General features: G+C 44.9%; 1 protein-coding gene across 2 annotated transcripts in view; it reads left to right on the top strand.

Moving 5' to 3' along the window:
• The window catches only part of LOC124721518 (protein PRRC2C-like), a 244,063-nt gene that overhangs the window by 52,660 nt on the left and 171,215 nt on the right, over positions 1 to 20,188 (top strand). For both annotated transcript variants that reach the window (XM_047246536.1, XM_047246535.1), the window contains exons 7-10: positions 5,898 to 6,058; positions 8,205 to 8,278; positions 9,734 to 9,877; positions 10,042 to 10,207. In XM_047246536.1, coding sequence (XP_047102492.1) covers positions 5,898 to 6,058; positions 8,205 to 8,278; positions 9,734 to 9,877; positions 10,042 to 10,207 — 545 coding nt within the window. The remainder of the gene's footprint in view (positions 1 to 5,897; positions 6,059 to 8,204; positions 8,279 to 9,733; positions 9,878 to 10,041; positions 10,208 to 20,188) is intronic.

The raw sequence follows: 20,188 nt of genomic DNA, 5'->3' as shown, positions 1-20,188 counted from the left end.
CGTGTTCATTATTCATTTAGCATTTGTACACCGTGTTCTCAGCATTGAAGTCCAAACTATAATAAATAATATAATTTACATTCTAGTAATGTTTTGTGACATTTTTGAATGGAAGCAAGAATTATATGTTGATGCAAGTGTTAAACAAAAAGAGGGAAGAATTGGGTTATGATTAGAGAACAGGCCTCACGAGTATAAAGACTGTTCAGTATAAGAGTATAGTAACATTTAAAGGATGCAGATATGTCTTGTATTAACACTCTGATGCAGGGTTGGCGAAAACACCATCCTTGGTGTTGATGAAGCTCATGATAATTTCAGACTTTTAGAGTACAACAAACAGTTCACTCAAGACCATGTTTTTAAGAACATTTTTTTTAAGGTTTTAAATGACCACCACAATTTTAATGTAATATGCACTGGTGAGGGGACGCTGTTGGCTGGTCCATCATTTTGCAAAACAGCATCCTCAGAATTTGTGTCTCTCCAGTGAGTTTGAAGATACTCGCGAACAGAATGCATCCCTCCGCAGTTGTATGGGGGCGCGTGGAGGATGTGCACACTTTTGTGAACCACTGTGAAGTTGTGTCGTCTTGCGCACCATGCACCATGTAACAGAATCTCGAGCACCACTACATCATGAAGTTTGGTTTCAAACTCAGAAAAAGTACCACAGAAACCTTCGATATGTTCAAGCAAGCCTTTATGAGCTGCTATTTTTAGTGGCACAGGTTGTTCCTGGAGGGGGGAGAACTCATCACGTGTAACCCATGAGCTGCTCACCCTCAACATCAAAGGTCGACAAAAATGTGATAAAAGTGTTCTGGACTCTGATCATAGAGTTATTGATTTGTCTGATATGTGAGCAGTTAAGCCTTTCTTATGAACCACTCAAACCATCATAACAGACGATTTGGCGATGAGGAAAATTTGCGCGAAGTTTGTGCCAAGATTCTTGACTGGTGAACAAAAAGTGAATTGCATACAAATTTCAATAGAAATTCTGAACTGTGTTCAAAGAGACCCAAATTTTCTCAATACTGTAGTTAACGGAGATGAAATCTGGTGTTTACAGTACAACCTGGAGACAAAATGCCAAGGTTCAGAGTGGTACAAAAGAAAGTCTCCTTGTTAAAAAAAAGCCCTGGATGAGCAAGACCAAGGTGAAAATCTTGGTTCTGGTCCTTAAAAACCGTGCTGCTGGTTTTTTTTAATCATTGTGGCGTCATCCACAAGGAGTTCATACCCCCTGGGCAAACTGCAAATGCACACTTTCATGTGGGAGTGCTGTAGGGGCTGTGAAAATGAGTCGGCTGCATGTTACCAAACCTCACCCATTCCTGGAAGCTCCACAACAACAATGCGACATGCCATACCATGCTGTTCGTGTGGGACCAGCTGGCTCAGTATGGTGTTGCCATATTGCCTCATCCCGCCTACATCCCAGACATGGCTCTGCCGGACTTCTTTCTTTTCGCTCATCTGAAATTGGACATGAAGAGACAATGTTTTTTTGACCCATCGAAGATGTCCAAGCGTCTGTAACAGACTCTGAACAGCATTGCGACCAGTGACTAACAGAAGGTGTTCATGGATTGGCAGACGGACGTTATACTTGGTGTATCATAGCCCAAGGGTCCTACTTCGAAGACTTAAGTGTTTGTACTGATACGTAAAATAAATTATTTGTAATAAAATCAGTCCTACTATTTTCTGATTGTACCCTGTTTGTGAATTTGTGGTATTGAGTTAGCTGATAACGCAACCAAGGAGGTATGTGTGCTACTCAATGTGATGCACTGCACTATGCATCTGTGTGCATAACAATTAAATGGAAGGAAGAGTGGCTTGATGTGTTGAATAACAATTTGCTATCAATATAAGGGACCCTTCCAACCAACTGGATTTCATGTAATGTACTTATACATCTTCGAATGGGTCCCAGTCCCCTGATGTGTGTCTTTCTTCTCAGACATGAAGACCCACCATGTTGCAATGCTTCTGGCATACTAATTATACAATGAGGAGATAGATGTGACAATGGGATAAACATGATACATTGTCTTAAGATTTTTTGTTGTCTGTGACCTTTTACATAAAATGTTAGCTAGAAAATTTTACTGCGTATGGAGGGACATTGTCTTTCAGTTATTATCCAAGTGATCCGTCAACTACTATTTCTGAACTCCCTGTTTTATGTCTGTGTCTCTTTTCTGATTTGGTAGTTGTTTTTTAATAGTACGTCTTCAGATAGACTGTAGTAACAGTTGTCAGGTTTTTACACTTTGGCGAGTGCATGTGTGAATATGTGAAAGGATGGGAAATACCTAATGTGATCTTAACTAACTTAATCTCTGCATTTTATCTTTTTTAACTGTATATGTCTCGTAAAGTGTAAGTTTGCTGTTAACCACTGTGTGGAGTTTTATAAACAAACAACTGAAACAGTGGTAGCTGTAATCACAAATATGTACAATATTAAAAATAAATTAAAAGTTTGTGGACTGAAACATACTATAAAAACTCATATTAATGAACCCACTATTAACACTTTCAGTGCTACAGAAGTGCTCTGTATTCCGTGCTGGGCTTGGCTTTGGTATGGGTATACTGCTCCCCATGCTGAGTGATGGTGTTCTGGCTGCTATGAAATACTTGACATCCAATTTTAAGAAAATTATTTAGTGAAAAAATTGGTTTTTGCACATTTTAGAGTCTGATATCTTTGCTCAATATAGCTCTGCATTTTTGTTCCATTATGTGTCATAGTTACTGCACTGCATAAAATTACATAAAACATTGCACAAAATTTTAAAAGACTTTGCAGAGGTAAAAAACATTTTATAAACTTTGCAAATGGTTGATTTCAGCTCATACACTGCAGTGTGGGAAGTGCGGAAGAGGTATTGAAATTTTATTGAAAATTGAGGCCAGAACAGTATCTTACTTTCTCAAATTCTTGATTTTAATATCACGTGGATGTTCGTGTGCGCCATGCCGATTTCTGTACCTGCGCATCACGAATCATTTAGTCAAAACATTCATCATAGTTAATAAACAGTTCAAGATATCAAAACGAATTATTTGCAAATGATAGCATGCAAACAGGCACATACCTCGAATGATAAATATTCGAAACCTTTCTTATTCAGGAAGATATGGCAGTAACTTGTCCACAGCAGGGAAGGGTTTGCAATTCAGGACGTGTACAGACATCAGTAGCACTGTAGGAAAATCCGAAGCAGTGTGAAAGCTGTGAAAGTGTTACGAAATATTTCAGTCAGTCTTGGTGAAATTGCAAGATGAAATTGCAATAAACTAACAATGTTACTGAGATTCAATTCCAAAAAACTCTGCGTTAAGAAAATAGTTCGGTAACTGAAAACCAGTTCCTAATATTATCAAGTTACAGTAAACTGCTAGAAAAGTCAGTAATTTACTACTTATTCTTGTTACCAATAGGTAGGACATAGTTTGCAGTTGATAATTTTCCGCAAGTGCAGATCTCGTGTGGATCACATGATCAGATGTCATAGTAAATGTTGCGAGTAGGTCAAAGCATGCCAGTTGATTGCATAAACTTGAGATTCAGCAGAAGCTGGCGATTATTTGTGATCTCTTAGACAAATCTGAACATTGAACTCTTCTGCATGGCAAATAAATCTGATTTTACACCATTTTATGTGTGTAGTGTATGCCATAAAATGAGGCATTTCTGAATTCTGAAACCCACTGACATTCTGCATTAGAAAAGGGAGAAATTTTATGCTTTGTCATCTAAAGGGGCTGACCCACCTTCAGTTTAACTCCGCAGTTATCCATCCAGGTCAAAATCTGTAGTTGTCTGAACTGAAGATATGCAGACTACATTCTGTTTTCCCTTCGGTTCTCTCAATTCTGCCGTGCCATGCAGTGTTTATAAAGTGACAAGGGAGAACAGGAAAAGGTGAGCTGCAGTGTGTTGTGTGATTGCAGCAGTCACTTCTTTAATTCATACCAAAAATCATATCAAAAGTTGTTTAATTTCTTAATTGCATCATCTAGTGTTGTCAGGCTCTTAGGCAGTTTGTTTTCAAAACATTGTACATATTATTATTATTATTATTATTATTAGTAGTAGTAGTAGTAGTAGTAGTAGTAGAAATGTGAAACACGTCTTATAAGACAGTGTTCTGTTCAGGAATAGAGGTAATAATGGCAATAGGGTTTAGGTTTTGGGTTATAGGTGGAGATCAGATTGTAGAAACTGTGCCATTACTTCAGGGAATTGCAGAGTTTGTTACTAGAGACAAAGGTCTCTCATGCACACAGATAGCCCAACTAAAATATGTAGTTACTTCTGGTTTATTGCTCAGACATGATGTTACATGTGACAAATTGTGCAGCAAAACTTTGAGAAAGTGAGTTAGGAAAGTACCAGCAGAAAAATGCTCCTGTTTAAGAGACTTTGACTGGAAAGTGGCATACCAACTACCTCATTGTACCTTCCTCAGCTCATTTTATATTTTCTGAAAAATTTTGGTGTGTGAACATACTCATTCTTTTTAATGTGCAGCTCACCTATCACTCCCACAAGCTCCATTATCTGTAACTCGCTCGCACCCTCTAGTCCATAACTGTAAGTTGCTCATGTCCATAGAGTTGCCCATTCTCACTCATTCAGCTCAACTCATTGTTATTATCTCTTGTTGTCTCACAGTGTCAATCTCCTTCGTTCTGTCCTATTAATACTGTCGCCTCTCACTGTCCCTGTCTCTTACTGCTGCTATCTCATTTTTCCTTCCCACTACTGCTCGCGCTCTCTCTCTCTCTCTCTCTCTCTCTCTCTCTCTCTCTCTCTCTACTATTATCATTGTCACAGACTCTGTCTCTCATTATCACTGGCTCTCACCCACTTCCACTTTCCACTTTCTCCTTCTCTTTATCCCTCCCCACTAGCAATGTCTCCTTCACTCTGAGCATAAAAAAGCGTGAACATGTTCATAAGCCCAAATCTTTGGGAAAATTTGTAAAGGTACTGAGGAAGGTAGAATGAGGTAGCTGGTACCCCCACTTTTCAGTCAGTCTTACAAATTAAACAGGAGCATATCCACCATTTTTAGTGTGTTTCACTCATATGAGAAGGACTTTATGGGTCAGTAAAATTTTGACAGTTTACTTACGTGATTTGAAATAGTACACAACTAATTTCACACCTGAAACAGGATTTTATGTGCACAAAAATTTTGCATGTGCTTTAGGACTACAACATGGGATTCCCAGAACCCATCTGATGATAACAGAGACACTTAACAGCATGTTTATCTGTGCTATGTCACTTTATAAACTACATTTTTGCCTCACACTGGAACTTCGCTATCTGGGCAATGGAATAGATGGAAGATGTAGGAGAGATGTTTAGCAAGAAATGCATAAGGCAAAAAAGAGTTTCTATAAAAAGAACAACTAGTAATACCCCAAAATAGACCTTCAAGACAGAAAAAGTTTCCCGGAAAGCATTATCTGGAACATAACGCTGTGTAGGTGCGAAATATGAGCAATGAAAAAGACAGAAATAAAATAGATGTCTTTTGAAATGTGATGACACAGAAGACTGGAAGATGAGATGGATTGATCAGGTAAGGAATGAAGATACACAGTTTTGAGTCAACTAGAAAAACTGTCTAATGCAGAACATACTGAACAGAGGTGCAGGAATTGGTTCAGTTGATACGAGGCAATGTTGAACTGTAATTGGAGCAATGGTTGAAGTAAAGAATAGCAAGGTTGAACCAGCCTGGGTCATCAGCAAAATGCTTGAATTTTTTTCTCTGTCGTACTGTGTTCCAAAAAAATCCAAAATCTGTACCTGGTTTTCTCATGTTTCAAGTGTACATACTTAAGCGATTCTCTTGCAGGGATGGAGGATGGGATGCCAAGGAGCAGCTTGGGCCCCTGTGCTGCCCTGGGTGGGGGCTTGGCCCCGGGAGGCCCTGGAGGCTCAGGAGGAAGCACACCTGCTGGAGGTGGTGTCATGCCACTGCACATGGCAACCTTCAGACCTCTGAACCCATCTTTCGTGAGTTTCATCTTCAGGCTAACTCTGTTGGAGCAAATTTCTTTTGTTCAGATTATCAATTTCTTCCAGTGAACAATTGGTACAGTACCCACATTGAAGTATATGCATTGTTGTTTGTGTGGTGCCTATTGTGACTGTAACTTATACACCGATTTCTTGCTATACATTCTGTCTTCCCTGTCTTTTGTTTTGTGCATGTGTTTTAATTTACTGTGCGACATATATCTTCTAATGGGAAACACATTGTCTTATCGTTATCAGACAAAATAAGTCCTTGAACAATTAGGCAGACATTAGTGGTAGGCAGTTAACTAAGATTTTAAGTGTGGGGATGTCAGCAGTGTCAGACATTAAAAGTCCTTCAATTTAAACTGTGTGTTTGCCCTTGAGAATGAAGATGGGAGTTTGACAAGAAAAGTGATGGAAACAGAAGAATACTAGGGGGAAGAGCCCATATACAAGCGGTTTTTGTGGCAGCGAGTGTTGGGAAATCCTCTCCAGGGCCGATTGTGTGTGAAAAAGCAAAACGTTTAACTGAGAAAGTTGACAGTTTGTCTTCATTTAAAGTGAGTAATAGCTGGCTACAGAATTTCAAGCCAAGACATGGTATTCATGAGTTGGATTTAAGTGGAGAAAACTATCAGGAGACCAAAATTTGCAGAAAATTTTGTTGAAAAACTCAAAATTGAAGCAGAATCCTATGGCCCGGAATATTTATACAGCACAGTTGAGAAAGGCCTTTTATGAAGGCTTTGCCTGAAACAACTTTAGTGTTTAAAAGAGAAATTAGTTCTCTGTGCCATAAGGGTAGTAAAGACTATGTTACTGTACTAACTCTACAGGAATCCACAAAATGCCTCTTCTGTTGACAGGAAACTCAAAAAAAACTTTGGGCCTTCAAAAAATGTTAAAAAAAATTGCATAATTTACAAGAATCAGCAAAAGTCCTGGATGACTGCTACTTTGTTTTGTGAGTGGTAAGATTCAATTTTGAGACTTGAAGTAAAAAAAATACAAAAATACAAGAGGACAATTATGGTGGTGGTAATTCTGGACAATGCACCCACCCTCCCATCAGAAAGCCTTCCAGGTAAAGAAAACGGAGGTTTCAAAACAGTCTTCATGCTACCAAATGTGACAGCATTTGCTGCAGCCAGTGGACCAACTTTATAGAAGACATCTGTTGAGGAAGCTTTTGATAGAAGATGGAAATGAAGAAGGCAGTGTGCCTCATTGCCAAAAATTGAATTTAAAAGACTGCTCTTATATGATGGCAGAAGCATGGAATTTGAAGTAGACAACATTAAAAAGAGCTTGGAATAAATTGAAAGGCATTTCGATTGAAGATGAGGTACAGAAAGATGGAAAGAAAAGACATGGAAAGGAAGAGGAAGAAAGAGAAGTGGCAGAGGACAAAATATCACTTGAGGACATCTTTTTGATACTTTTGAAAATTCATGGATGTTCAGATTGCAGTGCAGAGAATATAGGTGATCGGCTTGCTTCCGGTTCTTAGGACCCAGGCTTCCAAATTTTCAGTGACAAGGAAATCATTGGAAGTGTGAGAGAAGAAACTGATACCAGGAGGATGACGTTGTCACTGAACTGGATGTGGGACCCTCAGCTGCTGAGGCGTTTGCGTGTCTTGACATTGCCATAGCATGGATGGAGCGGCAGTCTGAGTGTTACAAAATACAGCTGCTCACCATCAACCGGATGTGAGGATTGGCTGCATGAAAATGATTGAAGACAGCAAAATGACTGACTGACAGATCTGTTCAAGAATTGACACTGCATGTAAGTACAGTACTATACAAAATCTAAACAACATTGTTTTGCAATCATTAAATTTGTATTAGAATAGTATGTATACACATTTTTTGTATATAAGAAATGACCTGTTTACATGATTTATCCAATTGCATCCTGTCCTGAGTCATCCAGATAATTCGAGTTGGACTTCATTAAACTACTATGGAGTGAAATTGGTATATAACACAAAGATACTTAATATGAATATTTTGAAAATGTGAGTAAGGAAGATACTTAGATTTTATTGCTATTAGTATAGTATAGTTGTTTCTGATGCTTGAAATAGTCTTCTTTCTGTTTAAGTTCAATAACAACTTTAAATATTATTTTCCAGTTGTTCCGAGGTAATTTCTCGGGCTTCAGACCAAATTTACAGCGGCCACATTTCATGCTTCCTTCAGATTCTAGGTAAGAATAACCTGTATTTACTAAAAGTGGAATTTAAGACTGGTGTTCAATATGTGTGAAACTAAGGTGCAAGCACCTGTGCCCCTCTCTCCCCCCTCTCTCCCCCCTCTCTCCCCCCTCTCTCCCCCCTCTCTCCCCCCTCTCTCCCCCCTCTCTCCCCCCTCTCTCCCCCCTCTCTCCCCCCTCTCTCCCCCCTCTCTCCCCCCTCTCTCTCCCCCCCCTCTCTCCCCCCCTCTCTCCCCCCCCCTCTCTCTCCCCCCTCTCTCTCCCCCCTCTCTCTCCCCCCTCTCTCTCCCCCCTCTCTCTCCCCCCTCTCTCTCCCCCCTCTCTCTCCCCCCTCTCTCTCCCCCCTCTCTCTCCCCCCTCTCTCTCCCCCCTCTCTCTCCCCCCTCTCTCCCCCCCTCTCTCTCCCCCCTCTCTCTCCCCCCTCTCTCTCCCCCCTCTCTCTCCCCCCTCTCTCTCCCCCCTCTCTCTCCCCCCTCTCTCTCCCCCCTCTCTCTCCCCCCTCTCTCTCCCCCCTCTCTCTCCCCCCTCTCTCTCCCCCCTCTCTCTCCCCCCTCTCTCTCCCCCCTCTCTCTCCCCCCTCTCTCTCCCCCCCTCTCTCTCCCCCCCTCTCTCTCCCCCCCTCTCTCCCCCCTCTCTCCCCCCCCCTCTCTCTCCCCCCCTCTCTCTCCCCCCCTCTCTCTCCCCCCCTCTCCCCCCCTCTCTCCCCCCCTCTCTTTCCCCCCTCTCTTTCCCCCCTCTCTTTCCCCCCTCTCTTTCCCCCCTCTCTTTCCCCCCTCTCTTTCCCCCCTCTCTTTCCCCCCCTCTCTTTCCCCCCCTCTCTTTCCCCCCCTCTCTTCCCCCCTCTCTTTCCCCCCCTCTCTTTCCCCCCCTCTCTTTCCCCCCCTCTCTTTCCCCCCCTCTCTTTCCCCCCCTCTCTTTCCCCCCCTCTCTTTCCCCCCCTCTCTTTCCCCCCCTCTCTTTCCCCCCCTCTCTCCCCCCCCCTCTCTCCCCTCTCTCCCCCCCTCTCTCCCCCCTCTCTCCCCCCTCTCTCCCCCCCCTCTCTCCCCCCTCTCTCTTTTCCCCCCCTCTCTCCCCCTCTCTCTTTTCCCCCCCTCTCTCTTTTCCCCCCCTCTCTCTTTTCCCCCCTCTCTCTTTTCCCCCCTCTCTCTTTTCCCCCCTCTCTCTTTTCCCCCCTCTCTCTTTTCCCCCCTCTCTCTTTTCCCCCCCCTCTCTCTTTTCCCCCCCCTCTCTCTTTTCCCCCCCCTCTCTCTTTTCCCCCCCTCTCTCTTTTCCCCCTCTCTCCCCCTCTCTCCTCTCTCTGTTTTGTTTACAGGTCAGTAGTAATGTTCCTACTGAGGACGTCCAGAGTAAGTGACGTTTATTAAAGAATTTATGTTGGTGTACTATGTATTATAATGACTTTCAGTAACACTAGATGCAATATTTTATTTTTAAAAATTAATTTTGTAGATTCATGTCACCTTCAACACGTTCGACGTCAAGTGTTGATGATGAGGTGATTACTAGACCAATAATAAAGGAAGAGGATTTCAGCAAAATGGATGATATTGCTCGTGATGCGGGTTGGGCGGCACACGATGATATTGATTACAAGTGAGATGTGGTTTTTTATGTTTTTGCTGTAATAGTAAGTTGTAATGCTTTTTTATGTAGGAACCTCATACATCTATCTTCATATGTGTGTAATGACATTCTCAATGTAACTCTACTTATCCTGTTGGATGGTAAACTCATATTGTGCAAAAATAATATTGCAGTCAGAAACTGGCATTCAGTGACGATGAAAGTACAATGGATGATGATGGAAAAGATGGGAAACATGGTAGCAAAGAGGAGAAAAAACAGTCGGAAGTGGATGGCGATTCTGATAGAGCCCGTACTGATCAGCGTGATAAAGAGGAGACAGGATCTCTAGAACGAAAGGTAAATGTAAACTCCATGGTTTATTTTTTAGGAAGAGTTGTTATAACAATAATATAGCAAGTATAAATACTTTAACTGAAAATGTGTATGAAATTTTTAAATTGCAGAAATATTACAGATAAAGCCAGTTTAGGTAGAAAAATGGTGTCATTATTTGGGACATGCAAGGGAAGAAATACTTCTGGTTCACCACAGGTTCATCTCTGAATGTGTGAATCTCTCTCATTTGCCCCTTCTCCCACTTTCTCTTTCTTTCCAGAGGTGGATCCATTTTACCCTATAAAAATAGTTTCTTGCATTGGTATATTTGTCCGTGCATCAAGTATCCTTTCATTGTGGTAACTACTTGTTGAGGATAGAGGGAAAAGAAGCTGCTCATTAGCAGTTTTTGTGACTACTTCAAAATGTCTCTCATCATTGAATTTATCATCATCTTCAAAAGTAATGCCCGAATAGAAATTTAATATGGTTTGTCACTATGAGAAGACACTTTTGTATGTGGCTGTAGTTGCTGGTTATCTCATTCATTCATTCAGATGTCCCTGAAACCAGTAACAATCATTCTTTGCCATGGATGAAGCTTCCTGAAGCTCTAAATTTTAAATCGGTCGTATTTGCTATAACTGGAGTAAAATCATGTAGCCTATTGTTCACACTTAATAATTTCATCAGTGTTCCTGAAATTTTGTGTTGTATAAAAATTTACTCTCCATAATATTGAATAATGATTGCAGCCAAGAATAAAAAAATATAATGCAGCAATAACAGGGAAATATGTAGTCAGACTCAAATTTGTGTGTAAGCACTTACTGAGTTGTCATGGCTTTTAGAGCTTGTGCAGAGAAAATCCGGAAAGGTATTGATGTTGAAGGTTATTCAGAATCTTAAGCAGTGAGTTGGTCTTCCATGGCTGTAGAGATTTTATTTTGGTGACCTTAGTTTTCATTTGTAATATTCAGATTTTCCCCTCTGTGGCTCTAAAAGAGTATACTGAATTTTTATCAGTGTGATTATCACTAGTCACTTCTACTGACTAAATTTTCCACATATAACCACTTTGTTGATAGTATAAAAAAATTTAGAGGAAGCTGGGTCAAGAGACTGTTGTAACACTATTAACATTTTTTCATTTATTATTATGTAAGAAAGTTACCGAGTCTAAAAATAAAAACTCTGAAAGTATTTTCAAACTTCTGGGAACAAATGAGCTTAATTGTTACAGGTAATTAACATAAAGTCACTCTTCACCATGAAAACTTTATTGTGCAGAAATAGTTATTGGATAGTACTGTTTTCTCTTAATGTTGATTTGGTAATTAGCAGATGTTTTTATGTGTTGCATGCAAATTAAACCCTTATTTTGCTTCACATAACATGTGTTCTTTACTGGTACTGTTAAATTGCAGTTTGTTTGTATCTATTTATGTACTCCTATAGCTTTTGTAGCCCAGCTCTTTCAATGTCAGTTTGAAAGCGTTACATATAACTTTAACTAGTGTGTTAATGCAAAGAATTGAACAGACTGTGTTATTGATACTTTTCACTGCCATAAATATGATTTTTGTGGTTCTTTTTATTATGCACTCTAGTTCGTGAAAACTGCAATAGATTGACAGGAGTAGCATTTTGAAACTGAAATTTACTGTGTTGATGTAAGACATTTAGATCACAGGAATTAATTAAATCATTACTCGTATGGTTTCTCAGTGTCAATTTTGTAACAAGCTGAGCACAATATTCTCTTGAGGAGTTAAAAAAGCTGAGAGGGAGGGAGCACTGGCCTAAGAGTGTCTTTCACAGCTTTTTTAACTCCTGAAGAGACTATTGTGCTCAGACAGTTCCAAAGCTAGTGAGCGAACAAGCCTGGTTGGTGGTGTAATGGATGTAGGTGGGCACGTGTGGGTTCTTCCTTTATTAACCCACTGTGATTGTGTATGGATTGTGTAGTTAATGGCTGTAGGTAGTCATGTGGCAACATTCTATTGACCCAATGTCATACTTTTTGGTGTCAAAGTATGCCACTGACAATCACTGTACACATTGATGTGATCTCTCTGCCTAGTTTCACATGTGACAATTAACTGTTGGCTTGCTATGCTGTTACATTGCAGAAACAATGTTCAACAAAGTCCTACGTTGGTTATAGAAGAGCTTTCTCTTGAACATTAGATTACACTTCTTTTTTGTTTATAACCTCATAACTTTCATTAGATTAAGCAGTTTGCCAGGTACATTTGTGGAGATTACAGAATCTTGTCTAGCTTCTGCTAAAGCCTGTCTCACATGGTGTAAGGTTCGCTGTAAGCGTATTTGTTGGCATGCGAGACAGCTCTCTCGCAGGCTCTGTTTTCTGCTCTCTGTTGGGCGTTTCATATGTATTCCATAATAGCTCTGGCGCTGTTTTCCTTGTAATGTTCCCTGAATGCTACCTGCAGTGGCCAGTCAGGAGGCTTCTTTGGGTGTCTGATGGAACACTTATAGTCCAGTCAATGAAGGAAAATTAGGGGAAAAATTCATGTAGTTGCAAATTTTTGCTCATTGGTAGGTAAAGTCTCATGAACAACATACTGAAAATCCCCACCCATGGGGTGAGAGAGTTGGGTTGCAGGAGCATTTAAAGGTAACTTTCTTATGTTCCTCATAAATTAACTCGAAAACCACAGCTTGTATCGAAAATTTTTCCCAGTACAAAATTAAACAGCATAAAATTTTGTACAACTGAGATCCTCCTTGTATTTTCTCTAGAGCTAATAGTTTCCATGTTGAAGGGGATGGAAAAATTGCAAATTATTAAAAATAGCGTTTTAATGGTATAAAATTAATGTTTAATGCCCACTGTGCTCCCTGCCACCATTGGATAAGCAGCTGCAGCAGCAAGTCGTATACTCCTAGCTCACTCATTTGTTACATAGTTTAATTCTTAATTTCTTTGCGTGTTTTTGGTACTTGCATTGTTTAATTCATAAATTTCGGGCGTATTATAGTATTTGAGAGTTGTAGCATCGCATTTTAGTACCTGAATAGTGTAAATTCGCGTAGTCGTCTGTCTTCTGTTTTTGTTTTGAACGGCCAGTGTCGGTTGGTCACAGTCAGTGTGCTCCCTGCCGCCGTTGGATAAGCAGCTGCAGCAGCAAGTCGTATACTCCTAGCTCTCTCATTTGTTACATAGTTTAATTCTTAATTTCTTTGCGTGTTTTTGGTACTTGCATTGTTTAATTCATAAATTTCGGGCGTATTATAGTATTTGAGAGTTGTAGCATCGCGTTTTAGTACCTGAATAGTGTAAAATCGCATAGTCTCCTTCCGCCGCCGAGCAGTGGGTCAGCAGTGCGCAAGTAGCAGCATTACTGCATTTAATAGGCAATCTTGTATTTTAATAACCATTTAAATTTTGTGTCCATTTGTTTGCGCTCTCTGTAGATTAATTCAGACGTTCTTTGCACAACAGTTTTTAGCATGGATAGGTACTGCAACTGCTGTGTTCGGATGCAGGCTGAGTTGGCATCCCTTCGCTCTCAGCTTCAGGCAGTGTTGGCTTCGGTCACACAGCTTGAGGCTGTTGCCAATGGGCATCACTGTGGGGGTCCGGATGGGGGTTTGTCGGGGACGGCCAGCTCGTCCCACCCATCCCCCGATCGGACTAAGAGTGTGGTTGCCCGGGATACTGCCCGCATTGAGGCTGATCCCTCACGTGTGACCCCCTGCGGGTTCGGGGGTTAGAATAGGCCCGTGGTATTCCTGCCTGTCGTAAGAGGCGACTAAAAGGAGTCTCAAACTTTTCGGCCTTATGTGATGGTCCCCTGTTGGGTTTGACCTCCATCTCTCAAAATTTTCCGAAGAGCGAGCCGATTGGGGAAGGGCGCCTTACTTGGTGCATTCTGTCCATCTTGCGATCAGACCTTTCACCAGCTTATTCACCGTTGAATTGCAGTCCTGCCCGCTCTCCATCTCTTGGGCATGACTACGTTCCTGCGTGCAGATTACACCTTGCACTGTGCAGTGCCTCTTTCTGCACTGACGGCGACCATGGACCACATGTTACCTAACATCCCGCACGGTAGCCAGTCCGTTGTGGTGGGGCCGCCATGTACCCTGCTGGTTGTAGCCCCCTGACAACACAGGGATCGCTCTACTGATGCCTGTGCCGTTAACTCCCCACGTATGGCAAGGAGTAGATGCTCATCTCCCTGGGGCATCGGGACTCCCGGCAATGGCCATCCTGCCAAGTGGCCTTTGCTGTGGCTGGGTGGCGCCCGTGGGGCGGGCCCTTGGTCGGAGTAGGTGGCATCAGGGCGGATGACCCGCAATGAAGTGTGGTACATCGTCTCTCGCTGGTGGCCAGCCGCCAGTAGTCTCTAAGCGTTCGAGGGCTCATTTTAAAGGTAACGTTTATGACCCCCAAATCATTCCCCTCCCTGGCCACACCGTGGGAGGAACGAAAGGCAATGAATGACAGTGACATGTATTCGCCCAGGTATCTCGTCTGTAACAGAGCTGATGGGGAATCCTTTGTATTCGTGAAGCCTCAGTTCTTTGTAGAGCATTTAGAGGACAAGTTGGGGAGGTGGAGGGCTTGTCCAAAATGCGCTCTGGGTCAGTTTTGATGAAAACGGCATCCTCCGCCCAGTCACTCAGGCTACTTGCTTGTGACAAGTTGGGGGATGTTAACGTTACCATCACACCAAATAAGAGTTTAAATATGATCCAGGGTGTTATTTTCCATAGGTACCTACTTTTGCAGTCTGATGACGAGCTGCGCGCTAACTTGGAGCGTAGAGGTGTTCATTTTGTCCGGCGCGTTCATCGGGGTCCGAGGGACAATCAGGTTGCTACCGGTGCCTTCATCTTGGCCTTCAAGGGTGATACATTACCGGAGAAGGTCAAGGTGATGGTCTACCGTTGTGACGTCAAGCCCTATATCCCTCCCCCAATGCTGTGCTTTAAGTGCTGGAAGTTTGACCATATGTCTTCCCGCTGCACTTCCAGCCTCACATGTCGAGATTGCGGACGCCCATCTCATCCTGATACTCCATGTGCTCCGCCTCCCATCTGTGTCAACTGTGGAGAGCCTCATTCACCTTGCTCGCCAGACTGTAGGATCTTACAGAAAGAACGCAAAATCATGGAATTTAAGACCCTGGACCGACTGACTTACCGTGAGGCTAAGCGGAAATTTGAACGGCTACATCCCATGTGCATGATGGCATCTTATGCCTCAACTGTCACTCCTGCTCCAGCTCCTTTAGCTGCACCACAAACAGTCAGCTCTCAGAGTCAGAGGACCTCACCTGCCCCCTTGACGATGGGGGCCCCTTCTCTCACTGTTGCTCCCACACCATCTACCTTGGGAGCAGCACCCACTAAACCACCGGGGACACAGGTCCCCACTTCTAAGCCAGAGAAGCGTAAGTCTTCTTCGGCTTCTCTCGCTCGGAAGGGATCCCTTGGGTCACTCCCTTCCCAGGTTCCTACCAGTGGCTCAGCAGACACCAGCCAGTGGCTGAAGAAGCCACAGGTCGCTGGTCGTCGAGCTTCGCGATCGTCTTCGGTCCCGGAGACTGACTCCAATAAGCCCTCTCAGCAACGGCAACCAAAGGAACAGCGAGACATAACGACACTGAAGACCCGTAAGACCAAGGCACCTGCGGTGGCACCTACTCCACCGCTACCTACAAGCTCTGCGTCTGAGGATGTGGTGGAGATTCTTGCGTCCGCTGAGGACCTTCATCTCGCCAGTCCCTCAGACGCTTAGCACTTGCCCAGGTGCCCCATCGGAGGCAGCAGGTGACCCAGCGGTGTAATTTTCCTTCCCAGTCCCTTCATGCCTTTTTCAGCCATGGACAATATCATCCTCCAATGGAACTGCAGCGGTTTCTTCCACCATCTAGCTGAGCTCCGACAGCTTATCAGCCTTCACCCTTTCTTCTGCATTGCTATTCAGTAAACTTGGTTTCCAGCAATGCGAACCCCCGCCCTCCGTGGCTATCGGGATTATTATAAGAACCGGGCAGCTTATGAAAGGGTGTCTGGTGGCGTCTGCATATATGTCCTTAACTCTCTTCACAGCGAGTCTATCCCTCTACAAACAGCTTTAGAGGCTGTCGCTGTTCGGGTGTGGACGCCACAGGCTGTTACCGTCTGCAGTCTTTACCTTCCACCGGAGGGTGATGCCAGTGCAGCATGTCCTGGCTGCGCTGATAGCCCAATTACCGCCACCTTTCTTATTACTGGGCGACTTCAACGCCCATAACCCTCTGTGGGGTGGGTCAGTGGCGACAGGTCGAGGCGCCACCATTGAGCGTTTATTGGCACAGCTCGATCTTTCGCTGTTAAATGATGGTTCCTTCACGCATTCAGTGTGGCGCATGGCGCGTACTCCGCCATTGACCTTTCGATCTGCAGCCCTAGCCTCTTACCATCTGTCCAATGGAGAGTACATGACGACCTGTGTGGTAGTGACCACTTTCCGATCTTTCTGTCACTGCCACAGCGTCAGTCTTTGGGGCGCCCTCGCAGGTGGGCAATGAATCAGGCTGACTGGGACTTATTTTCCTCCATTGCCGCTATTGAGCCTCTCTCTAATGATGGCATTGATGCGGTGGTTCAATCGGTCACCACGGGCATCGTTACTGCCGCCGAATCTGCCATTCCCCGTTCTTCTGGGTCCCCTCGGCGGCGGACTGTGCCTTGGTGGTCGCCTGAGATCGCTGAAGCGATTAAAGATTGCCGGCGGGCGCTCCAGCGTCACAAGCGACATCCCTGCATTGAACACCTCATTACCTTCAAACGTCTGCGTGCGCAGGCCCGCCGCCTTATCCGCCAACGCAAGCAGGAGTGCTGGGAACGGTATGTGTCCACCATTGGCCTCCATGTCTCTCCATCGCAGGGCTGGGCCAAGATCCGACGCCTGTATGGCTATCGGACCCCTGTCGGCGTCCCTGCGCTCTCACTGAATGGAGCAGTTTGTACAGGCTCCAACGAAATTGCCAACACCTTGGCAGAGCATTTTGCTCTGAGTTCCGCTTCTTCCAATTACCCACTGGCCTTCCTTTCCATTAAAGAGCGGATGGAACGTCGGAGCCTTTCTTTTCGCACCCACCATCCTGAATCTTACAGTGTTCCATTCAGTGAGTCGGAATTTCGCAGTGCCCTCGCCGCTTGTCCTGATACCGCTCCTGGGCCAGATAGCATCCACTGTCAGATGCTGAAACACCTTTCAGTGGACTGCCAGCGATGGCTCCTCGACCTTTACAACCGCATTTGGGTCGAGGGTGAGTTTCCGTCGCAATGGAGGGAAAGTATTGTTATCCCCATTCTGAAACCTGGGAAGAACCCTTTGGAGGTGGACAGCTACCGTCCCATTAGCCTCACCAATGTTCTTTGCAAGTTGCTTGAACGGATGGTGAGCCGGCGGTTGAACTGGGTACTGGAGTCACAGGGCCTTCTGGCTCCGTCTCAGGGTGGGTTCCGTAAAGGCCGCTCCGCCACAGACAATCTGATGAGTCTGGAGTCGGCCATCCGTACTGCCTTTGCCCGCCGTCAGCACCTGGTCGCTGTCTTTTTCGACATGCGGAAGGCGTACGATACGACATGGCGTCATCACATCCTTTCTACGCTTCATGGATGGGGTCTTCGGGGCCCTCTGCTGATCTTTATCCGCAATTTTCTGTCGTATCGTACCTTCCGCGTCCAAATCGCAGCCTCCCATAGTTCGTCCTGAGTCCAGGAGAACGGGGTACCACAGGGATCTGTCCTCAGGGTCTGCCTGTTTTTAATTGCAATAAACGGTCTCGCTGCAGTGGTGGGAAGTTCTGTCTCCGCTTCCCTGTATGCTGACAACTTTTGCCTTTACTATAGCTCTATTGGCATTGCAGCTGCTGAACATCTGCTACAGGGCGCATTCCGCAAGGCGCAGTCTTGGGCTGTAGCGCATGGTTTTCAGTTTTCTGCTGCCAAGACCCACGTTATCCATTTCTGCCGGCACCAAACAGTCCATCCTGAGCCGCGGCTTTCTCTTGACGGCGAACTTTTTGCTGTGGTGGAGACCCACAGGTTTTTGGGTGTAGTTTTTGATGCCCGGTTGTCTTGGCTGCCTCATATTCGGCAGCTTAAACAGGCATGTTGGCGGCATCTAAATGCCCTGCGATGCTTGAGCCACACCAGCTGGGGTGCCGACCGATCTACCCTGTTACGGCTCTACCAGGCATTAATCCAGTCTCGTCTGGATTATGGGAGCCTGGCTTATGGCTCAGCATCCCCGTCTGCGTTGCGGGTGCTGGACCCAATCTTACACAGCGGAATACGACTTGTCACTGGTGCCTTCCAGACCAGCCCTGTGGACAGCATACTAGTGGAGGCAGGTGTCCCTCCCCTGTGGTTACGGCGCCAACGTTTACTGGCCGCTTATGCTGTCCATGTTTTAGCTTTCCCGGGCATCCCAACTGTCGTCTTCTGTTCCCGCAATCGGTCGTCCATCTGCCAGAACGTCGGCCCCGGTCAGGTTGTACGATCGCGGTCCGCGTCAGAGAGCTTCTCTCCAGGCTTAGGGTTTTCACTGTTCCACCTCCTTTCTGGGCCACTTTGCGTACACCTCCATGGTGTGTTCCTCGCCCTTGCCTTCGGCTCGACTTGGCACAGGGCCCGAAGGACTCAGTCCCTCCAGAGGCCTTCCGCCGCCGCTTTTATTCCATCCTGGCCCTGTATCAGGGCTCTGGCATTGTATACACTGACGGTTCGAGGGTTGCTGGTCGTGTCGGTTATGCACTAACTCTAGGGGACCATTCCGAACAACGTTCCTTGCCGGATGGCTGCAGCATTTACACTGCTGAGCTGGTCGCCATCTTTCGTGCCCTAGAGTATATCCGCTCCTGCTCAGGTGAGTCCTCCGTTATCTGTAGCGATTCCCTGAGCAGTTTACGAGCTCTCGACCAGTGTTTCCCTCGTTCTCGTCTGGTGATGGCTATCCAGGAGTCCCTGCATACTCTTGCCCGTTGCAGCCGCTCTGCGGTCTTTGTGTGGACCCCCGCTCATGTCTGTATCCCGGGCAATGAATATGTTGACCGCCTGGCGAAAGAGGCCATCAGTAAACCATCTCTGGACGTTGGCCTCCCAGAGACGGATTTGCGAGCAGTCCTCCGCCGAAAAGTTTTTGCGCTTTGGGACGCTGAATGGTGCGATCGGATCATGCCCAATAAACACCGTGCCATTAAGGAGACGACGACTGTGTGGCGGTCATCCATGCGAGCCAACCGCAGGGACTCAGTCGTCCTTTGTAGACTCCGCATTGGCCACTCCCAGCTGACACACAGTTACTTACTGCGTCGGGAGGACCCTCCTCTGTGTCGCTGCGGGGCGGCTTTGACAGTGGCCCACATTTTGCTGGCCTGCCCCCTTTTAGCTGTGGTCAGGCAGACATTTGCGCTGCCTGATACGCTCCCTGCCCTTGTAACTGATGACCCTGCTATGACTGGTTTAGTTTTAAGTTTTATTCGAGCAGGGGTTTTTTATCATTTAATATGAGTGTTTATGTTTTATTTTATTGTTTTGTGTTGATTCTGGCCTTTGGCCTATGGTTTTAAACTGAGTTGTTAATGTGTTCTCGGTGGTTGGCTTTTCCTTTTTTTATTCTATGGTCGGCCAACCATCGCCACACTCCGTGTGATTTTAATTTGTTATGTCTGTTCTTTGTCTGAATTTTTCTTGTCCTGTGTTGTCTGTTGTCTGTATTATCCGTTTTTTTTACTCTGTGTGGTAGTTTTTAAGTTTTGGAACAATGGACCGATGACCGTAGCAGTCTGGTCCCTTTAATCCCACAAACCAACCAACCTCACCTGTGGCAGAGTGGGAGGTTGTCTCAAAGTGTGGCAGGGGGCGAAAGACATTCCGGAGGGCTGAACGGAAGGCCTCTCCAGTTTGTCTGACGAACCAGTTTCAGGCTCTGTCTCAGGCTGATACTGATCTTCGGCCTGACATGGCTGCTTG

Source organism: Schistocerca piceifrons, chromosome X (genome assembly GCF_021461385.2).
Source record: "Schistocerca piceifrons isolate TAMUIC-IGC-003096 chromosome X, iqSchPice1.1, whole genome shotgun sequence".
NCBI classification, from domain to species: Eukaryota; Metazoa; Arthropoda; class Insecta; order Orthoptera; family Acrididae; genus Schistocerca; species Schistocerca piceifrons.
This window is presented reverse-complemented; position numbering and strand designations above follow the sequence as displayed.